The sequence below is a fragment of the Lynx canadensis genome, chromosome C1 (assembly GCF_007474595.2).
Source record: "Lynx canadensis isolate LIC74 chromosome C1, mLynCan4.pri.v2, whole genome shotgun sequence".
NCBI lineage: Eukaryota > Metazoa > Chordata > Mammalia > Carnivora > Felidae > Lynx > Lynx canadensis.
The window spans coordinates 11,047,791-11,065,139 of record NC_044310.1 but is presented as its reverse complement, the minus strand read 5'-3'; the positions used below and the strand labels follow the sequence as shown (position 1 = coordinate 11,065,139).

The window sequence follows — 17,349 nt, the reverse complement described above, 5'->3', positions numbered from 1 at the left end:
CTCGATTTTATTGTTTAAAAAATGCTTTTACTTATTTTTGAGAGAGAGAAAGAGACAGAGTGCCATCAGGGGAGGGGCAGAGAGAGGGGGAGACACAGCATCCGAAGCGGGCTCCAGGCTCTGAGCTGTCAGCACAGAGTGAATCGCGGGGCTCGAACTCACGAGCTGTGAGATCATGACCTGAGCTGAAGTTGGATGCTCAACCGACTGAACCACCCAGGCGCCCTAGTAGGTACTCGATTTTTTTTTTTAATTTTTTTTTTTAACGTTTTTATTTATTTTTGAGACAGAGAGAGACAGAGCATGAACGGGGGAGGGCCAGAGAGAGAGGGAGACACAGAATCGGAAGCAGGCTCCAGGCTCTGAGCTGTCGGCACAGAGCCCGACACGGGGCTCGAACTCACAGACCGTGAGATCGTGACCTGAGCCGAAGTCGGACGCTTAACCGACTGAGCCACCCAGGCGCCCCCTTTTTTTTTTTTTAATTTTTTTTTTTAGGTACTCGATTTTTAAAACAGAAACCAGTGAATTCAAAATCAGTCAGATCCAGATTCAAGGCCCTGCTCTGCTCCCCACGAGCTGTGTAACTTGAGGCAAGTCATTTAACCCCTCTGCCCCGGTTTCCTCATTTGTAAAACGGAGGGAAGTTGTTCGGTCAGGACTAAATGACACAACAAAAAATGACCTAATCCAGAGCCTTGAACACAGTGGGTCCCTAATTAATTACAACTGCTATTATGAAGTATTATTCCATCCCGACCATGGTGAAGCCCGAGACCGTCTCTGTGCGGGTGCGTCCCCGTGTGGTGCCTCGAGGAGAAGGTCTCCTCCTGCAGAGTGCGATAAACGCGTCAACCCTTGCTCTTCATGCCCTCCTTCCCCCACCTTTCCTGCACTCCCATCAGTACGGCTTTTTTCCCAGTTAAAATAGAACACAAGTGATTAGGTTTCATTTCTTTTACTTAAATTACCGTTGAGTCTTTACATAAATCATATTAACTGTAAGTGTTTCAGGGGCCCCTGGGTGGCCTGTTTGGTTAAGCATCTGCCTCTTGGTTTCGGCTCAGGTCATGGTCTCACGGTTTATGAGATCGAGGCCTGGGTGGGCTGGGCTCTGTGCTGACAGGGCAGAGCCTGCGTGGGATTCTCTCTCTGACCCTTCCCGGCTCATGCTCTTTCTCTCCCCTTCAAATTAAATAAATAAACATTAAAAAAAAACAAGTGTTTCCACATTTATAAAGGCTATTTCCTTGGATTGTTTCTACAAAGGACCTCAATTCTTACCATCATAATCCCATTTCTAAATTCTGGAGGTATTTTACTTCTCTCCTATAGATTAACTAGCATAAGGACTAGAAAAGAATAAAGAATGATAAATATTTTGTGTTTCAATTCATGGTATTTTTCCTCCTGAGAAGATATTGAATAAGAATTCAGATCTAGAGCGCCTGGGTGGCTCAGTCGGTTGGGTGTCTGACTTCGGCTCAGGTCACGATCTCACGGTTTGTGAGTTCGAGCCCCGCGTCGGGCTCTGTGCTGCCAGCTCAGAGCCTGGAGCCTGCTTCGGATTCTGTGTCTCCCTCTCTCTCTGCCCCTCCCCTTCTCATGCTCTGTCTCTCTCTCTCTTTCAATAATGAATAAATGCAAAAAAATAAAATAAAATAAAATAAAATAAAATAAAAACAAAAAAGAATTCAGATCTCACCCCCCACCTCCCCACCCAAGCTGGGAAGGAAGAGTAAGAAAAGCTGGCAGGGCTGTGATCTCGCGGAGACTCAGGCTGGGAAATGACCAACGAACTGGTGGTGACTTAGGGTCTGAGTCACAGTGAACAACACGGTCGCCATGGTCGCCTCTGCTTTTGGATGTTCTACCCTTCAAAGTTCAGGGTCCATAACGCAAGCTCAGCTAGGCCAGCAGCAAGCAAGAGTAACCACGTTTTCTCATCTTGATTCAGCATAGCCTGGCGAGATGACAGACGGATATGCCCGAAATCCAAACAAACATGAGTAGCGAATTTAAAAGAAAGGCAAAGCAGATGTGGCCTCTTTCAGAAACATTATTTGATTTCGATATGCATTGATGTTTCTGGCTAGTTTGCAGACCTTGGCTAATCAAAAACACTGACATTTTCTTCCCTCTCTGCGGTCGTAAGAAGTCTTCTTTGTGCGCTAAACGTGTCTGTGCCACACGTGTTTCGAGGTAGCACTTGTACCTTTCATCGTATGATCCCAGACACGTAGTTTGCATCTTTGAGGGGACTTCTTTCTCCTTCTCCTCTGCAGCATACACACATTCACTTTTACTTCAAGTTTTGCATACGTCTTCAGGAACCGTACAGAACCAGCTGCAGGAACAGGCCACCGCAATTCCGACTGAACACAAACCCATCGATAAAATAACTGCTAAGATGCAAACAATGTGAAATGGAGCAAAATCAAGGACCTGCAGCTAAAGCAGACTTTTAAAAGCCAGCATTTAGATAGATCCTTTTTCTAGACAGCGTGAAACTGCTACACGCTTAGCAATTCCTTAAAAGAGGAATTCATTTACTCCTTCTTTTAACCTGAGAAGTCACGGGAAAGAATTTCTGCACGACGGTTCCAATCGGGTCGCCCTAAAATGGTATTTGATTTCAAGACCCTCAACCTCCCTGGCGCTCTGGTAGCTCTGTCTGTGCCTCCCCGGGGGGCACTCAGTGCGCCGTGACAATTCACGTGTGTCTCCCATTTGGGTGTGCGGGTGCAAAGGCCACGTTTGACGTATTTCTGAAGCTGTGCAGCACGGCAGGTAAAAGTGGCCCCTGGGGTTGAGCTCCCGGGTCCGTGTCCCCACACTGCCACTTGTGGATAGTGTGATCTCGATCAGTTCCTTAGCCTTCCTGGGCTTCAGTGCCCTCATCTGGAAAATGGGGCTAATAATAGTCTCTCCCTCAACTGAGTTGCTCTGGGGATAAAGATAATCCATACAAAGCACCTGGCATGGTGGAAAACAACTAAAAGGCTCAAGAAAAGCTATTATATTCGTGTCTAACATAGTACTTGGCTCATCAAGAAGAAAGTCTGAAATGAGAACGAGAATCCCTTCTCTCCTCGGCTTACTCCTGCAATGCTGTACTATTCCGCACTTGCGAATGTAATTCTGTACTTGCAAATGTCAAGTGTGAATTCTCAGGGTACACATTTTCTCTTCAACTAAACAGTGAGCTCCCTAAGGGCAGGGGTAGTGCTGACTACTTCTGGTCCTCCCCCTTGGCGCGGCTGTCCACGAATGCCGGCTGCTTTGGCACACTAGTTGCTGTCGCACTGCGTGACCAGAGCCTCCACCTGAAGGGCCGCAGCATTTCTCCCCGGGGGCAGGTTCACACGTGAAGAGTCGGGCCATTTACGTTATTCTGACATAAGGTCCCAGCTTCCCCAGACCACTCAGCTGATCTCCCTGTTGACTCAGAATAGAAAATTTTTGGCATCATCCTGTCTTAGAGGGTAGTGCTGCCTCACCCGGCCAGGGAAATGGCCACAGATCTCATGGTCGTGCCCAGCTCACCCAGCTGTAACCCAGTGGGGCCTGTTGGGAATCTGCGACTAATGTGAACGTTCCAAAGGGGAAAAATGGTTTACAAACCAAACTCATCTAACACATTAGGCCAAACCTGTCTTCCAGGGAACTTGGGGGGTACAGCGGGGGAATGGACTGAGCCCTCAGTAAATGTCACTTCTACGGATCTAAATTCCGCTTCTTCCATTCCTGTCACTTGAGTCCTGACTTACCACGATTATACAGCACGGCAACCTGAAAGAATGCCAAGATCTTCAATCACTACAGATTTAAGGACATTAGAAGACAGGACGGCACGGGGCGCAACGCAAGGATTACAGGGCCAGCCTACTTGGGTTCCAATCCCAGCTTTGCCAAACACCAACGGTGAGACCCTGACAAGCTACCAAAAATGAGCTAAGTGTCTGAAAAATGATGAATGACAACAGCACCGGCTTCAAATGGCTGCCGTTTAACACGAGTTGATTTTTACAATTGTGTTTGGCATATGGTAAATTATCGATAAACGGAAGCTAATATTATAATTTTCACGTCATCACGCACAGTATGTCCAGACGGTAGCTACTATTTAGAACGACTCAAATCCAGCTCTTCCCTGCCGATCCAGTAGCTCAAGTCAATGCAGAGTCAACTGTGACCCTCTCTCTCCTTCTTTCCTCACTCCTCACATTCAGATGGGTCTCCAGGAGCCAGGTCCCTCCAGACTTCCATGATCCTACCTCTCAAATATCTAACACTTGTCCACCTCTCTCTGTTCCCACTGTCCTAGTCTGGGCCAGTGGTTGCTGTCACGCTGGGGCCGGTGACCTCTCCCAGCTTCTCTTCTTACTTTCTTCAGTCTGTCCTTCACGCGGCTCTAACAGCTTTCCAAAGCGTAGATCGGATTAAAGCATAGCTCTATGTGACAGCTTTCCTTGGCTTTATTACATACTGTAAAATAAAGTCCGCTTTTCCTTCGTCGTCTTCTTTTTTTTTTTTTTAAGTAGGCTCCACACCCAGCCTTAAGCCCAACACAGGGCGTGGACTCACAACTCTGAGATCGAGAGTTGGACGCTTAACCGACTGAGCTACCCAGGCGCCCCGAAAGTCCCCTTTTCGAGCCTGGACTTTAAGGCTCCTTACTACCTCGTCCCAGCATACTCTTCCTCCTTCCTCCCCTCGTCTACACCCGACTCACACCTTGCGACTGGCTCTTCTGTGGACTCTCTTTGTTTCTCTGCCTGTAATGTTACTCTTTGGTTTCCTGCCCATCCAACTTCTAATTACCTTTCAAGACTTAAGCTAAACGTAAGTCAAAAGTCGGTGCCTGGGAGTCAGTGAGTTGAAGAAAGTAGGCTGATATAGCTGAGAATGATTTTTAAAAATGTATAAAACAGGTGCCTTGAATTTTTTTTTCTTTGGTAAACCAGAAAACCTAGTTGACTCATTTTTATGACTCATTTTATGTTTGTGTTTGATCCATGTCAGGCACTTCGTGTAATTTTTTTTTTCATTTAATCTTCTTAACGACCCTATTGGTTTGACATTATCACATCCACTTTGGAGATGAAGAAACCTGGGTTAGGGAATTTGTCCAAGGGCAGCAAGATAGTAAATGACAGAGCTGAGATCTGAACACCGGTCTGACTCCAAAGCCCAGGGCTGCAGCACAGGTCACCAAACGCTGTGCTTCGCGACCTCACGTTGTGTGTATTTGCCTGACATGTTTAAAACGTAATGTTGGCCCTGATCTGACTTCGGTGTAGACGCATTACCACCCTGACTTATGCAGTGCCTTATGTTCTGCTAGTGGGTCTGAACGCCAGCTCCTGGTGAAATAGCTTTCAGTATACCAAGTGGGGTGGCATGAAACGTAATTATGCTTTTTTGACGAGGAAGCTGTTCAGTCCAGGGGCTTCCAGCTGAGGTCAGCCTCTCGTTCATTCATTATGCACCACGAGCAAGCACCTACTGACTTCCCACCACGTGTATGACACTATGTTAAACTTATTTCCTTGTCTTTCTCCAAGAACTTCTTTATTCAATCTCAGGAAAGCCGTCTGGCAAATCTGAGTGCTTCCGAACCACAGGCTGATAATTTCTGCTTTAGAATAAGTGAACTGATGGCTTTCAGGGGCACTTTCTCTCCAGAGAAATCAGGCCCTGTGTTTGAGCTGGGCCTTTTTTAGTTACTCAAGAATAGGTCTGCTAAAGCCTATGAAACACAACATACACACGCAATTCAATAATTCCAACTTTTAAAAGTTATTAAAATAAATATCCTGTCTAGATGGTTGACATGTTCCTGGCACTAAGTGGTAACTATGAACACAGGAAAGGCTCATCGGTGATCGAGAGTGGTCACCCATAACCGTTAGTGTTACGGAGTGAACTGTGTCCCCTACCAGAATCCATATGTTGGAGTCCTAACCCCCAGTACTTTAGTATGTGACTGCGTTTAGACAGAAACTTCATGGAAGTAATTACGTTAAAACTAGGTCATTAAAGTGGGCCCTAATCCAGTTTCATCGGTGTCCTTATAAGAAGAGATTAGGACATGAAAGGGAGAGAGAGAGACACCAGAAATGTGCACATACAGAGGCAAGACCACGTGACTGTGCATGGAGAGGGCGGCCGTGTGCAAGCCAAGGAGAGAGGTCTCAAAAAAAAAACCAAACCTGCCCACACCTTGACCATGGACTTCTAACCTTGAGGACTGTAAGAAAATAAATTTCCGTTGTTTCTGTGGTATTCTGTTAAGGCGGCTCCAGTAAACTAAATCAAAGAACGAAATCACAGGGGCGCCTGGGTGGCTCAGTCTGTTAAGCGTCTGACTTCAGCACAGGTCATGATCTCACAGCCTGTGGGTTCGAACCCCGCATCGGGCTCTGTGCTGACAGCTCAGAGCCTGGAACCTGCTTCGGATTCTGTGTCTCCCCCTCTCTGCCCCTCCCTGCTCACACTCTGTCTCTCCCTCTCTCAAAAAATAAATAAACATTAAAAAAAAAAAAAAAAAAAAAAAAAAAAAAGAACGAAATCACACACAGTGTGAAGAATAACCTGCAAATCCCACCGGCATCTAAATTGATGCTTTAGGGCTGCTTTGTCCAACTGATAGTTTTTAAGCTTCTCCTATATATTAGGCCCCCAGCTAGATGTTAGGAGACTCTATGGATAAGGCTTCAAATTAGTAATGGAAAACGCAAGTGGCTGATACATTCCCCTGCTCTGAAAACGTGTCCTTGGAAGACATCAGTCACCATGAACTTGTGAGAGAAATCTCAGCTTCATTTCCCCAGTAGCCTATATAATTCAAGATATGAAGGTCACCTTCTCCCATACAAACATCTTCCAGAAAATAAAATTATCTTACCCAGTCCTTCCAGTTCTTGAACCACTTCTTTCCAAACGGGCTCGATGTGGATGCAGCTGAAGCACCAATCTGAGGTGATCTTAATGAGGTAGGGTTTCTTGAAGCTATCTGGAACCACTTCGTTCACATAATGTGAAAAGTGCAATAAATACTTTTCGTCAATGGAGTCCCGCCGCTCCGAATTAAAAGGGAAGTGAAAAAAAGACTCATCAAAGTAAAAATTCTCATGGAAATGGCGGAAGCGATACTCTCGTTGCTGCTGCTTCTGGTAGCCCTGGTTCTCTCCGGCATCTCCGTAGTGATCATAATTCGATCTCTTTTCTTCGTTGGAAAGGATCTGTGAGGAAAGAAAAAAAAAAAAAAAAAGACATTTAAGAAGTGGGGAAAGTTTCACCCAGAGGATTTTCCTGTGAGCAGCATGGAAGACACAGGAAGAAAATGAATGGAGAGCCACGACATGGTTAGATATTCTCAACGTAATCTGCAACATACCAGGAGACTCTACTTTTTTTCTTTCTTTGTTTTTTTCTAAGATATTATTTTATTTTATATGTTATTTATTTATTTACTTACTTATTACATGAAATTTATTGTCAAACTGGTTTGCATACAACACCCAGTGTTCATCCCAACAGGTGCCCTCCTCCATGCCCGTCACCCCCCTCCCCCCTCCCACCCCCATCAACTGTTTATTCTGTTTTTAAGAGTCTCTTATGGTTTGACTCTCTCCCTCCCTAACTTTTTTTTTCCCCTTCCCCTCCCCCATGGACTTCTGTTAAGTTTCTCAGGATCCACATAAGAGTGAAAACATATGGTCTCTGTCTTTCTCTGTAGGACTTACTTCACTTAGTGTAACACTCTCCAGTTCCAGCCACATTGCTACAAAAGGCCAGGTTTCATTCTTTCTCATTGCCAAGTAGTATTCCATTGTGTACACAAACCACAATTTCTTTATCCATTCGTCAGTCGATGGACATTTAGGCTCTTTCCAGAATTTGGCTATTGTTGAAAGTGCTGCTATAAACATTGGGGTACAAGTGCCCCTATGCATCAGCACTCCTGTATCCCTTGGGTAAATTCCTAGCAGTGCTATTGCTGGGTCATAGGGTAGATCTATAGGAGACCCTACTTTCAACAGAAACATTAAATATGTCAAGACTGAAATACTTCGGTCATTTAGATACTTATGTTCGTCCTGCCTTCAGAGATTTGGGGTTATCACAGTACTCAATACATCAGTAAAGCAAATAAAACGTAACATACTGTTGATCACCAGGGCTGGATGACAAGAAAATTGACTAGGTTATGCCACTTAAGTTGGAATAACTCAAAGCAAGATATGAAAAGCTGCGAACACCAAAAAGCAGCCACAGGGTTGAGCTCAGTGTCCTGGACGTTAGCTGACTTTGTTTTGCTTAATTCTGAAGAGTCTAAAATTCAAGAGGCTGTTTTCGGATGATGTGCCATTCTATGAGCCAAGCACTGTTTCTTGAAGAGCATTACCCTACACAAACCATAAAGCCATGGACTTATCTTTAACGCACATTCCAGAACAAGTTACTTAAGTGGACATGTTGGAAAATTGTTGAAAAAAGTCTCTTTAAATGCATTTGTAACCTTGTGTCACTTTAATAAATTGGGAAGTCAATCTTTCTTTAACAGAAGTTCTAGTATGTGTGCTGTCAAAGTGACCATGTAATAGAAGTTTCTACAAAGGAAAGAGAGACCTACAGTTAGGAATTCTGAGAACTCTACAATTCCAATTAAAGCCTTTAAAATAAGCCAGTTTTTTTTTTTTTTTTTTTTTTTTTTAAGAGCTGAAGGATTCAGGCACCAATTTCAACATATTGGATGTAACTAAATAAGTTTTCTCTACCATCATCTAGAAACTGGGTCAAGGGCATTGGGACTGTGCCCCTTCTGAGAGGTCTTTACAAAACTGGTCGCCTAAAGCAGATTTTATAAGAGCTAATGGACGCATCACAAGTTTGACAGGATACCTCATAAGCCTTGCTAATTTGGATGAACTTGTCTTCTGCTCCAGGATCTTTGTTTTTGTCAGGATGCCTGAAAACACAAATGGGCAGGCAGTGAGAACGCATTTAATGTTTTACACACAGTCAATTAACATCTTGTACACACGGTTCACTACCTCAGATGGAAGGCCATTTTGTTAGGACGGTTTCTTAAAAATTCACAGGAGAAGCAATCACTTGCTTCGCGTGACAGTAATAATTAAGTGAAACTTTGAAACAGGCAGTTTCTACCAAAAGCACTCCAGTGGGGCACATTTTCACAACACCGGGGAGCACTAGAACATTCCAGTGAGGAGAGGTGGGCTATGCACATGCCTTTACGCTGTTCCTAATACTGCTGAGCTGGGAGCTGGCTCCAGGCTAATGTCACTGAGGCCTCAGAACCGACTTCCCTTCCCAAGATGGCGGCAATTCATCCCCATGTTAGAATGTCATCGAGGAAGGTATTTCTTCGGACAACTCGGGAGGATATAGGAAATAGCTTCGAGGACACACTGTGAATTTGTTTCGTAACGACCATATTCCAAGTGGCATTTTGCTGCTGACGTTTAAGAGAGAACATTTTAGTTTCGTCATTGCTCTGCTTGTTCCTTTTTGCCTAAGATGGCCTTTCACCCGTAAACGGATCATGGTTTCAAGGCCCCATGTTTTAAGGGGTGAGAAAAATCTACAGTTTACGCAAAGTGATTTAAACTAATATTAGAACTAATATTTGCTATTACACACAGCTTGCAATTAACTGTATCCATCTGTGGTCATTCAGTATTCTATCATCTGCCTGTGTTCATGCCAATTTCAGCTTTGGGGATTTAAAGTCCTGGCAAGTAGGGGCTGGGTTTCACTTCCTTAGAGCTCCCGAAGTCCTAAGTCAGTGTTTGCCACCAACTGATTTTTCAATGTTCTCTTTATTAAGAGGCCCTATTACACAGCGTATTCTTTATATAATCACTTCTGCTAACTTCCAGTAAGTTTCCTCTAGCAAAGGTTCAGGAAAGAGAAGCATTCCTTCTTCTGGAAGCCAACGACTACTAAAAACGGCACCAAGTACACCGGAATAAAGAAATTTTATAACTTGGTCAACTTATCTGGCCGGGACATGTTCGAATGAATTATACCACATATTCTGATTTCTCTAAAAATAAATTGCAAATGGCTGTCCATTAAATTTAGACATTATTCCTTGCTTTACTATTTAATTCTTGGTGTGAATATCAGTGGGAAAGGAAAATCTCAGCTGGGTTATCATGAAAATAGTATGACTTAAAGAAACAAGATGGTGGTTCCAAAACGTGCTTCTGGATGACCAAAAAAACCCAAAAACCAAAAACCAAAAAACCCCAAAAACCAAAAAACCCCCCAGTGTTTTAAATATTCAAACTTAGGCTAAAGGCTGAAAAGATAAAATAAAGCAATCACACAAATGAAGATTTAACGTACAGAACTCGGTAGGGCGGTGTTGAAGGATAGGAAGGGGCTTTTGAGGAGACTGAGCCAAGGCGAGGGCTGTGAGGGCAGCTGGGCCAAAACCACAGATCCTGACGAAGACAAAACCGAGGCCCGGGAACGGGGAGGAAGCCACAAGACAGTTTCAGGTCATGAGAACTATCTTCCTAACTGAGGGGTGCTGCCACGAGGTTGCAAACATTTAGAAAAGGACAAATCCAGCTCTAGGAAAGCCCTGCCTAATACTATTTTCAGTGTACTCGTCCTTTAAATCTGGAAGTGAAGAAAAACACTGCACTTGCTATCTACTGGCTGTGGAGCCACCTCTAAGGAAATAAAAATGAAGGGAGAAAAAGTAATATAGAGAAGTGTTAGGCAAATCGTTTTACTGTTCCAGTGACTGACCCTGTTATATCTATTTGCTTAGGATCAAATTTTACGATGCCTTTTTCTTGGGGTGGGGTTGTTTATATCGCCAATGAAGATGATAAAAGAAAAGTACGTACGTTAAAACCTAATTATTAGGAGAGAAACACAGTTTTCCTGAGAGACAGAGTAACTTTAGATGGTTTCACTGAGGAAGGGGAAAGCTCTTGAGAAGCCGAAGAGACATTATTTAGTAGTAAAACCTAGTAGAGGAAACCTACAAATCCAGGTCAACCACTAACCACTCCCCCCTGCTACTGCTCTGAAAAGTCAAACTGGGAAGCACTGTCCTTTTCAGCGTGTGTGAAGCCATCATGAAATGAAACAAATGATTCCAGTGATAAAACCCTGCCAGAGCCCAAACGGCAAAAAATAACAGCACGGTGAACACGCAAAGGTGGAGTAAAATTTTAGACTTTCGCTGGATGATATTCTATATATTTCTACGGTGATGAATTACTCCTAGAGAGAGTCTAATTACGGAAGAGGAGCATATGACTCATTTAATTAATATCATAACACCCTTTTCAGCTCTGGAAGACAGAAACGTCAAAGCTGTCCATTTTAACAAATCCCATACTCAAGCGATCATTTCTGCTTTTAAAATGTGGCCGAAGGCCATACTCTGTCCAAAAGAATGTTGCTACTTCATGAATTTACGGCAGACTTATATATTTTGCTTTAAATATAAAGAGGCAAGAGTTTGAAATGATGTGGAAGGCAACTTTGCTGTAAAGAGAGTCCCTGGAAAGAGGCCACACATAATTAGATTGTGTTTTCAGTATCCAATTCTGGACTCCCTGTGATAGGAGTTTGGTTTAAAATATGTATTCAAAACGTCATATTTGAAACTATCTTTTACCTTGATTGCAACCAGCTTAAAACGGAGGTCTTTCACTGAAGAATAACGGTGTCAGGCAGAGTCATGCACGGCCTGCAATGTCATCTGCACGTGGCAGCTTTGCTCCTGCAGAACTTCCTGCCCCGCCCCACCCCCAAACCTAACCCACTCATTCTTCTGCTCACGTGGGCAAGTGATTACAAAGTAAAAAAAAGCAATAAACTATCTATTAGCACAGAAGGTCAAGCTACGGAGCCCAGGGGCGATAAAGACTTAATAACAGTGAGCCTAGATTTCCCCACAGGTAAAAGGGGGACAGCAATATCCTCCCTCATAGGGTAATGATCAGGTTTATATAAGATAAAAAGCATAGAACCTGGAACCTAGCATGCAGCAGGCTAGTTGGAGCCTCGTAAGAGCCTAGCATGTACAGTCATGATTCCCATTCCCACGGTCTTTTATATTTACGACTGGCTCTGCCAGCTTCTAGTCACCTGTGCCCTTCCTGTCCTTTCCCTCCTGCTGCGCCCCTCCAGCTACATAATCCAAATACCTCTACTTCTTTGGCATGTCCAAAGTGTTGGTGGAAAAAACGGATGATGCCTGTCTGTAAGTTTTAAATTCATTGCTGTCCTGCTAATTCACAAACACTGGTATACTCTTTGGCATATAGAAAACCTACCTACGTAGAATTAGGACTTTTCTACAATTTTTTTTTTTTAACGTTTATTCATTTTTTTTGAGAGACCGAGAGTGAGTGGGGGAGGGGCAGAGAGAGAGAGAGGGAGACACAGAATCCGAAGGAGGCTCCAGGCTCTGAGCTGTCAGCACAGAGCCCGACACGGGGCTCGAACCCACGGACTGTGAGGTCATGACCTGAGCTGAAGTCGGACGCTTAACCCGCTGAGCCACTCAGGCGCCCCGAATTATGACTTTTCTGTAGAGTAATTCTTAACAGCCATGTACTCGGTTCCTGAATATTCTTATAAAATTGAGAGCAAAAAAGCTCTTACTCTAAATTTTCTTGGAAGCTTAAAATTAATAATGTAGAAAATAGGATTGGAGAGTCTTCCCTTTAGCATAAAGGGTTACTTTATGAATAACATCATGGGGTGGTTAGCTTATTCATTGCTGATGACATATATACTTTAAAACTAAAGCTCCCTCCTACTTTAACATTAAATATGCTGGCAGTATCTAGGGTAATTCTTCAGGCCAAAAGCATTCACAGCAATACAGGCTTTGGATCTCATCACTAAAAAAAAAAAATTAAAAAAAAATTATAGAATAACATGAACATTAGTTCTCCCAAATGAAATATTTTAGACAGATATAGATTTACTGAACATAGACACAGAGACAAATAAAAGCTAACCATAATTTAGGCTGCATTCCCCTACTGCAACTGCTTAGCTTATATTAAACTGCTATTTCTTTGTTTCACCTACCATTCCCGGGCGAGCTTCTTATAAGCCTTTTTAATATCAGCCTGACTGGCTGTTCGGCTGACCCCTAGGACTCTGTATGGGTCAAAATCCAACGCAGACAGAATTTGCAGGACCAGAACCAGAACTATCAAGAACTGCCAGGAAATGCTCAATTTTTTCACTTCCATTTCTCTTCCTTTCCAGAGCTGAAATGATTGAAGAGGCAATAAGTTTCAGCGGTAGAAACCTGGACAGTCTCGCTTTTGAGGTAAAGGGCTAAGATAGACAGATGAAAAACAAAACAAACAAAAGCTGTTTGGCAGGAAAGGTGTCGAGCTGTTTGACCATGTCTTTTGAAATCGACAATCTTACTACTGTTTTTGAATATCACAAATAAGAACTATTCTAGGTGAAAAGGTGAGCGGTAAGACTTAACAGCAACTTGCCAGAATCCTTGGATTAGGTTGGCTCTAGAAATGACTGAAAAATCAATGAGATGGAGAAATAAAAGCAAATGTGGGAAAACATTCATAGGAAAATCAAGGCAACTACATCTCAAACACACTAGTTCACTTATGCTGACAATAACACTTTAAATTTAAAAATACGTGGCTTCAGAATACTTCACTGAGTACATGCTAAATAAATTCAAGAGATCAGAAGAATTACCAAGTGCGAAACTGTGAAATGACATAGTTGTGACATTCTTGGGGTTAAATAAGTACCAACAGGGAAGTGAGATACTCTAAAAAAATAAAAAACTTGTTATGACGTTGTGTACCCCAATTCTAGTCTTTATCACCACACCCAGTGAAGCAAGAAAACAGAGAGGATGCTCTTTAATTTAACCATCAGCAATATGGTTGTTATAAATGGAGACCTAAGAGGAGAAAAACGGGTGAGAAAAAAATTTAGTTTTCCACGTGAAGGGAGATTAATGGCAAAGCCTGTAGACCAGGCATCTTCAAATGTTAAAGATCCATATCTGGTCAGGGTGGTCACTGAACTCACTGTGGGCTGGGAAATAATCCTGGTTGGTTAATGAACAAGGTAGTGCTGTATTGCACGGACCTTTACGGTCAAGAATTACGAACTCTGTGATATCATACAGTGAGTTTTCACGGGTCATATTTATCCTGACTTTACATGAATTACTAACATTTTAAGGTTCAAATGTCTAAGGTGACACCTTACTTAAGGTGGGCAAATCTGTAACAGTGGTGGATTTTGACAAGTGGAAGTCTAAACACTGACTGGGAGTGATCACAAAATTGACTGACACGATGGCCAACTTTTAGGACTGCATGCATGCTGAGCCAAATCCGAAAACACATTCGTTTCTTCCTTGTGGAGTCAACCTATAACCTATAAAACATGTACAGAGCGCTAAAACTCGGTAAGAGGAGACAGCTACTAGTTAGGCACACAAGCTCTGGAAACAGACTCAAATCGGGATCCGTCCTCTACCACTTTATGACCTTGGGCAAGTTACTGAAACTTGCTAAGCCTCAGTGCCATTCATAAATGGAGGCTGAATAATACCACCTTGAAAAGATCAGCAAGGGAGTTAAACGTATGTAAAGATTTACTGAACACCGACCGGGTCGACAGTCAGAAGGGGGTACTTATTTTTTTCTACCACGCAGGGCAATCGCTGCCTTATTCCACCGTGTCAGTCGCCTCCAGTGAGGGGCCCAAGAGGCGGGGGGGGCTGTTAAGTTCTTTGGCTGACAGTCTCGAGCTCGACTGTGCCGGCGTCGGGGCAGGAAATCACCTGCCCAACAGGTAGGCTACCGCCCGCGGGCAGTATCCCCCAGACCAGGCAGCGGCTCCAGGAGGCACGCTCCAGGTCTGAGCTCCCGCCGGAGGTCGCAACCCTCCAGGAGACGACCGCCTCCCCCGCCGCCCACCGAGAGCCCTGGGCCCGGCCCTGTCGGCTCCCGGTTTCCCCCGGGCCCTGGGGAACCGGGAACGAGGAGGAACTGACGGGAAATCCCCGAGCCTGCCCGGCCCCGCCGCGTCCGCGGCTCCGCGCGTCACGCCGGGAAGGAGTTACCGGGAAAGGGCACCGGCCCAACCGGCTGCAGCGTCCGTGCTCCAGTCAGTCCGCCGGGCCAGGAGCCTCCCGTCCGCACCAGCGCTCGCCGGGACCTGGGGAGGGGAGAGGGGCGGGGACGAGTGGAGGGGGTCACGTGACACTTAAAGGCTCGGCGCCCGGAAGTCACGGACTGAACTGGTCGAGGGCTTCTACTTTGCGAATCTGTTTTGACCCTTGCTACCCGCCGTCTGCGCGTGGACCTGGCGCGGTTGCCATAGGAACGCGGCCCGCTCTTTGGCTGGATCCAAAGGGATGACCGTGACCAAAGAGGACAAAACGTGCCTCCTAGCGAGGCGAAGTCGCGATGCATGATGGGATGCCCCCAAGACCTCCCCGATCCAGGGAGGTGTTTCAACACTTACCGGGAGATGGCCCTCGTCTGGCAACAGTTGCTAGGGTGGGGAAGCAATCGCTGGTCCCTGTTCTCTTTAACCCTATTCATAGAATCGTAGAGCGTCAGAGTTGGAAGGGACCTTAGGGACCCTTTCTAGTCCAACTCCTCCATAAACTGATGGGGAGACTGAGGCCCAGAGAGGGGCAGGGACTTGCCCAAGGCCTAGAATCCAGGACCCCTAAACTTATTTACCAAAGCGAGATCTGCCATAGAATGTGCCAGGGACTGCCCTCGGCTCGGGGAAACGGATGTGTGTGTGGTGGGGAGGGAGGGGGAGACACAGATGAATGAGGTAAACTTTCATTGAGCCAATGAGATACGTATCCTTGGGGATATAAAGAAAGAGGTTTCTTATCCCCCCACCGCCCTGTTTTTTATTGACTTTTCTTTTCATTTATCATTGACACACTGTATCTTTTCTTTCTTTATATTTTTCATCGTCTGTCTCCTCCCACTGGAATGTAAGCTTCTAAGGGCAGGGCTTTCTGATTTGTTCAACTGTATATTCTCGATGCCTGTGTAGACCTCAGCGCAGGCAGGATCTCAATAAATATTTGTGGAATGAGTGAATAAATGGGGCTGAGGTTTTGATGCTCAGGAGAATGGATTCTAAGGCAGACTTGAGTCAGGTTCAGGTTTAAATCTTGAACGGACTTGTGCCACTTACTACTCTGTGACCTTGAACAGACACCACTTCCTCCAGATCCAGCTTCCCCCATCTGTAAAATGGGGGAAAAGAATAGTTTTTGGTATTCCTTTGATAGGACTGTAGTCAAGGATAAGTGAGATAACACAATGTAAAGTGACTAGCACAATGGCTGGGACTTAGCAAACGTTCAGCAAACAGGAGCAATTATTTCTGAAAGGTGGAAGTGAGCTGTACAAACTGGGAGTTCAGAAGAGTAGATTTCTGCCTTTTTTTTTTTTTTTTTCTTTGTGGGAGGTGCTAGGGTGGGAAGGAAGGAAGAAGGGGATTCAAGACCGTGTAATGTGGGCTTGGTCGGATGAGACAGGCGAGTTTGGAACAGTAAACGACGAGATCTGGGCACCGGGCGGGGGCAGGAGAATTATGGTTTTATTACTGGCGGGAAGGGGGCTAGAGGACACTGAGGCAGGGAGGGGGTTGAATGGGGCTGGACAGACCATCGCCCCAGGCATGGGTGTCCCTCTTGCCAGCAGTATAACCCCCTCCGAGCTTTTTTTTTTAAGTTTATATTTATTTATTTATTTATTTATTTATTTATTTATTTATTTATTTAAGAGAGAGAGAGAGAGAGAGAGAGAGAGAGAGAGAGAGAGAGAGAAAGCGAGCAACTAGTGGAGCAGGGGCAGAGAGAGGGAGACAGGGTCGCACGCAGGCTCTGCGCTGACAGCAGAGAGCCCCATGCGGGCCTCCAACCGTGAGATCACGACCTGAGCCAAATTCAGACGCTTAACCACATTTAACCGACTGAACTACCCAGGGGCCGCCCCCGCCCCCTACCCCCGAACCCCCACCCTCCGAGTTTCTGTAAAAGCGGAATGAGGATACCTTTTGGTTAGGGCTGGCTGCCTGGACTAGGGGCGCGCCCTGGGGGCGGTGCCCGTTGCGGGGTGTGTCTTGGGGGGCGGTGCGGGGCGCGGAGGCGGAGTCGCAAGGCGGAAGTGGTGCCGTGGGTGGCCTGGGGCGGGCCCGGGGGGCGAGGGGCGATGCAGGGGCGGAGCGCGTCGCGGCGGCCGGTGCCGGGGCGGGTCCTGGGCGGCGGGCGGGGCGCCGCGGCCGAGGCCCGGAAGC

General features: G+C 45.3%; 1 protein-coding gene across 5 annotated transcripts in view; it reads right to left on the bottom strand.

Annotated features, from left to right (window-relative positions):
* The window catches only part of DNAJC16 (DnaJ heat shock protein family (Hsp40) member C16), a 44,325-nt gene extending 29,010 nt beyond the window's left edge, over positions 1 to 15,315 (bottom strand). For 2 of the 5 annotated variants that reach the window (XR_003971147.1, XR_003971148.1), the window contains exons 1-4: positions 15,140 to 15,234; positions 13,105 to 13,289; positions 8,911 to 8,977; positions 6,911 to 7,247 (exon numbers count right to left, since the gene is read on the bottom strand). Coding sequence is in view for 1 of the 5 variants with exons in the window: in XM_030327117.1 (XP_030182977.1) it covers positions 6,911 to 7,247; positions 8,911 to 8,977; positions 13,105 to 13,271 (571 nt within the window). In the remaining 4 variants the exon portion in view is untranslated. Of the gene's footprint in view, positions 1 to 6,910; positions 7,248 to 8,910; positions 8,978 to 11,677; positions 11,702 to 13,104; positions 13,290 to 15,139 lie in introns of those variants that run through there. The other 3 variants (XM_030327117.1, XM_030327118.2, XM_030327119.1) reach the window with 3 other exon arrangements.
* Between the last annotated feature and the right edge of the window lie 2,034 nt (positions 15,316 to 17,349).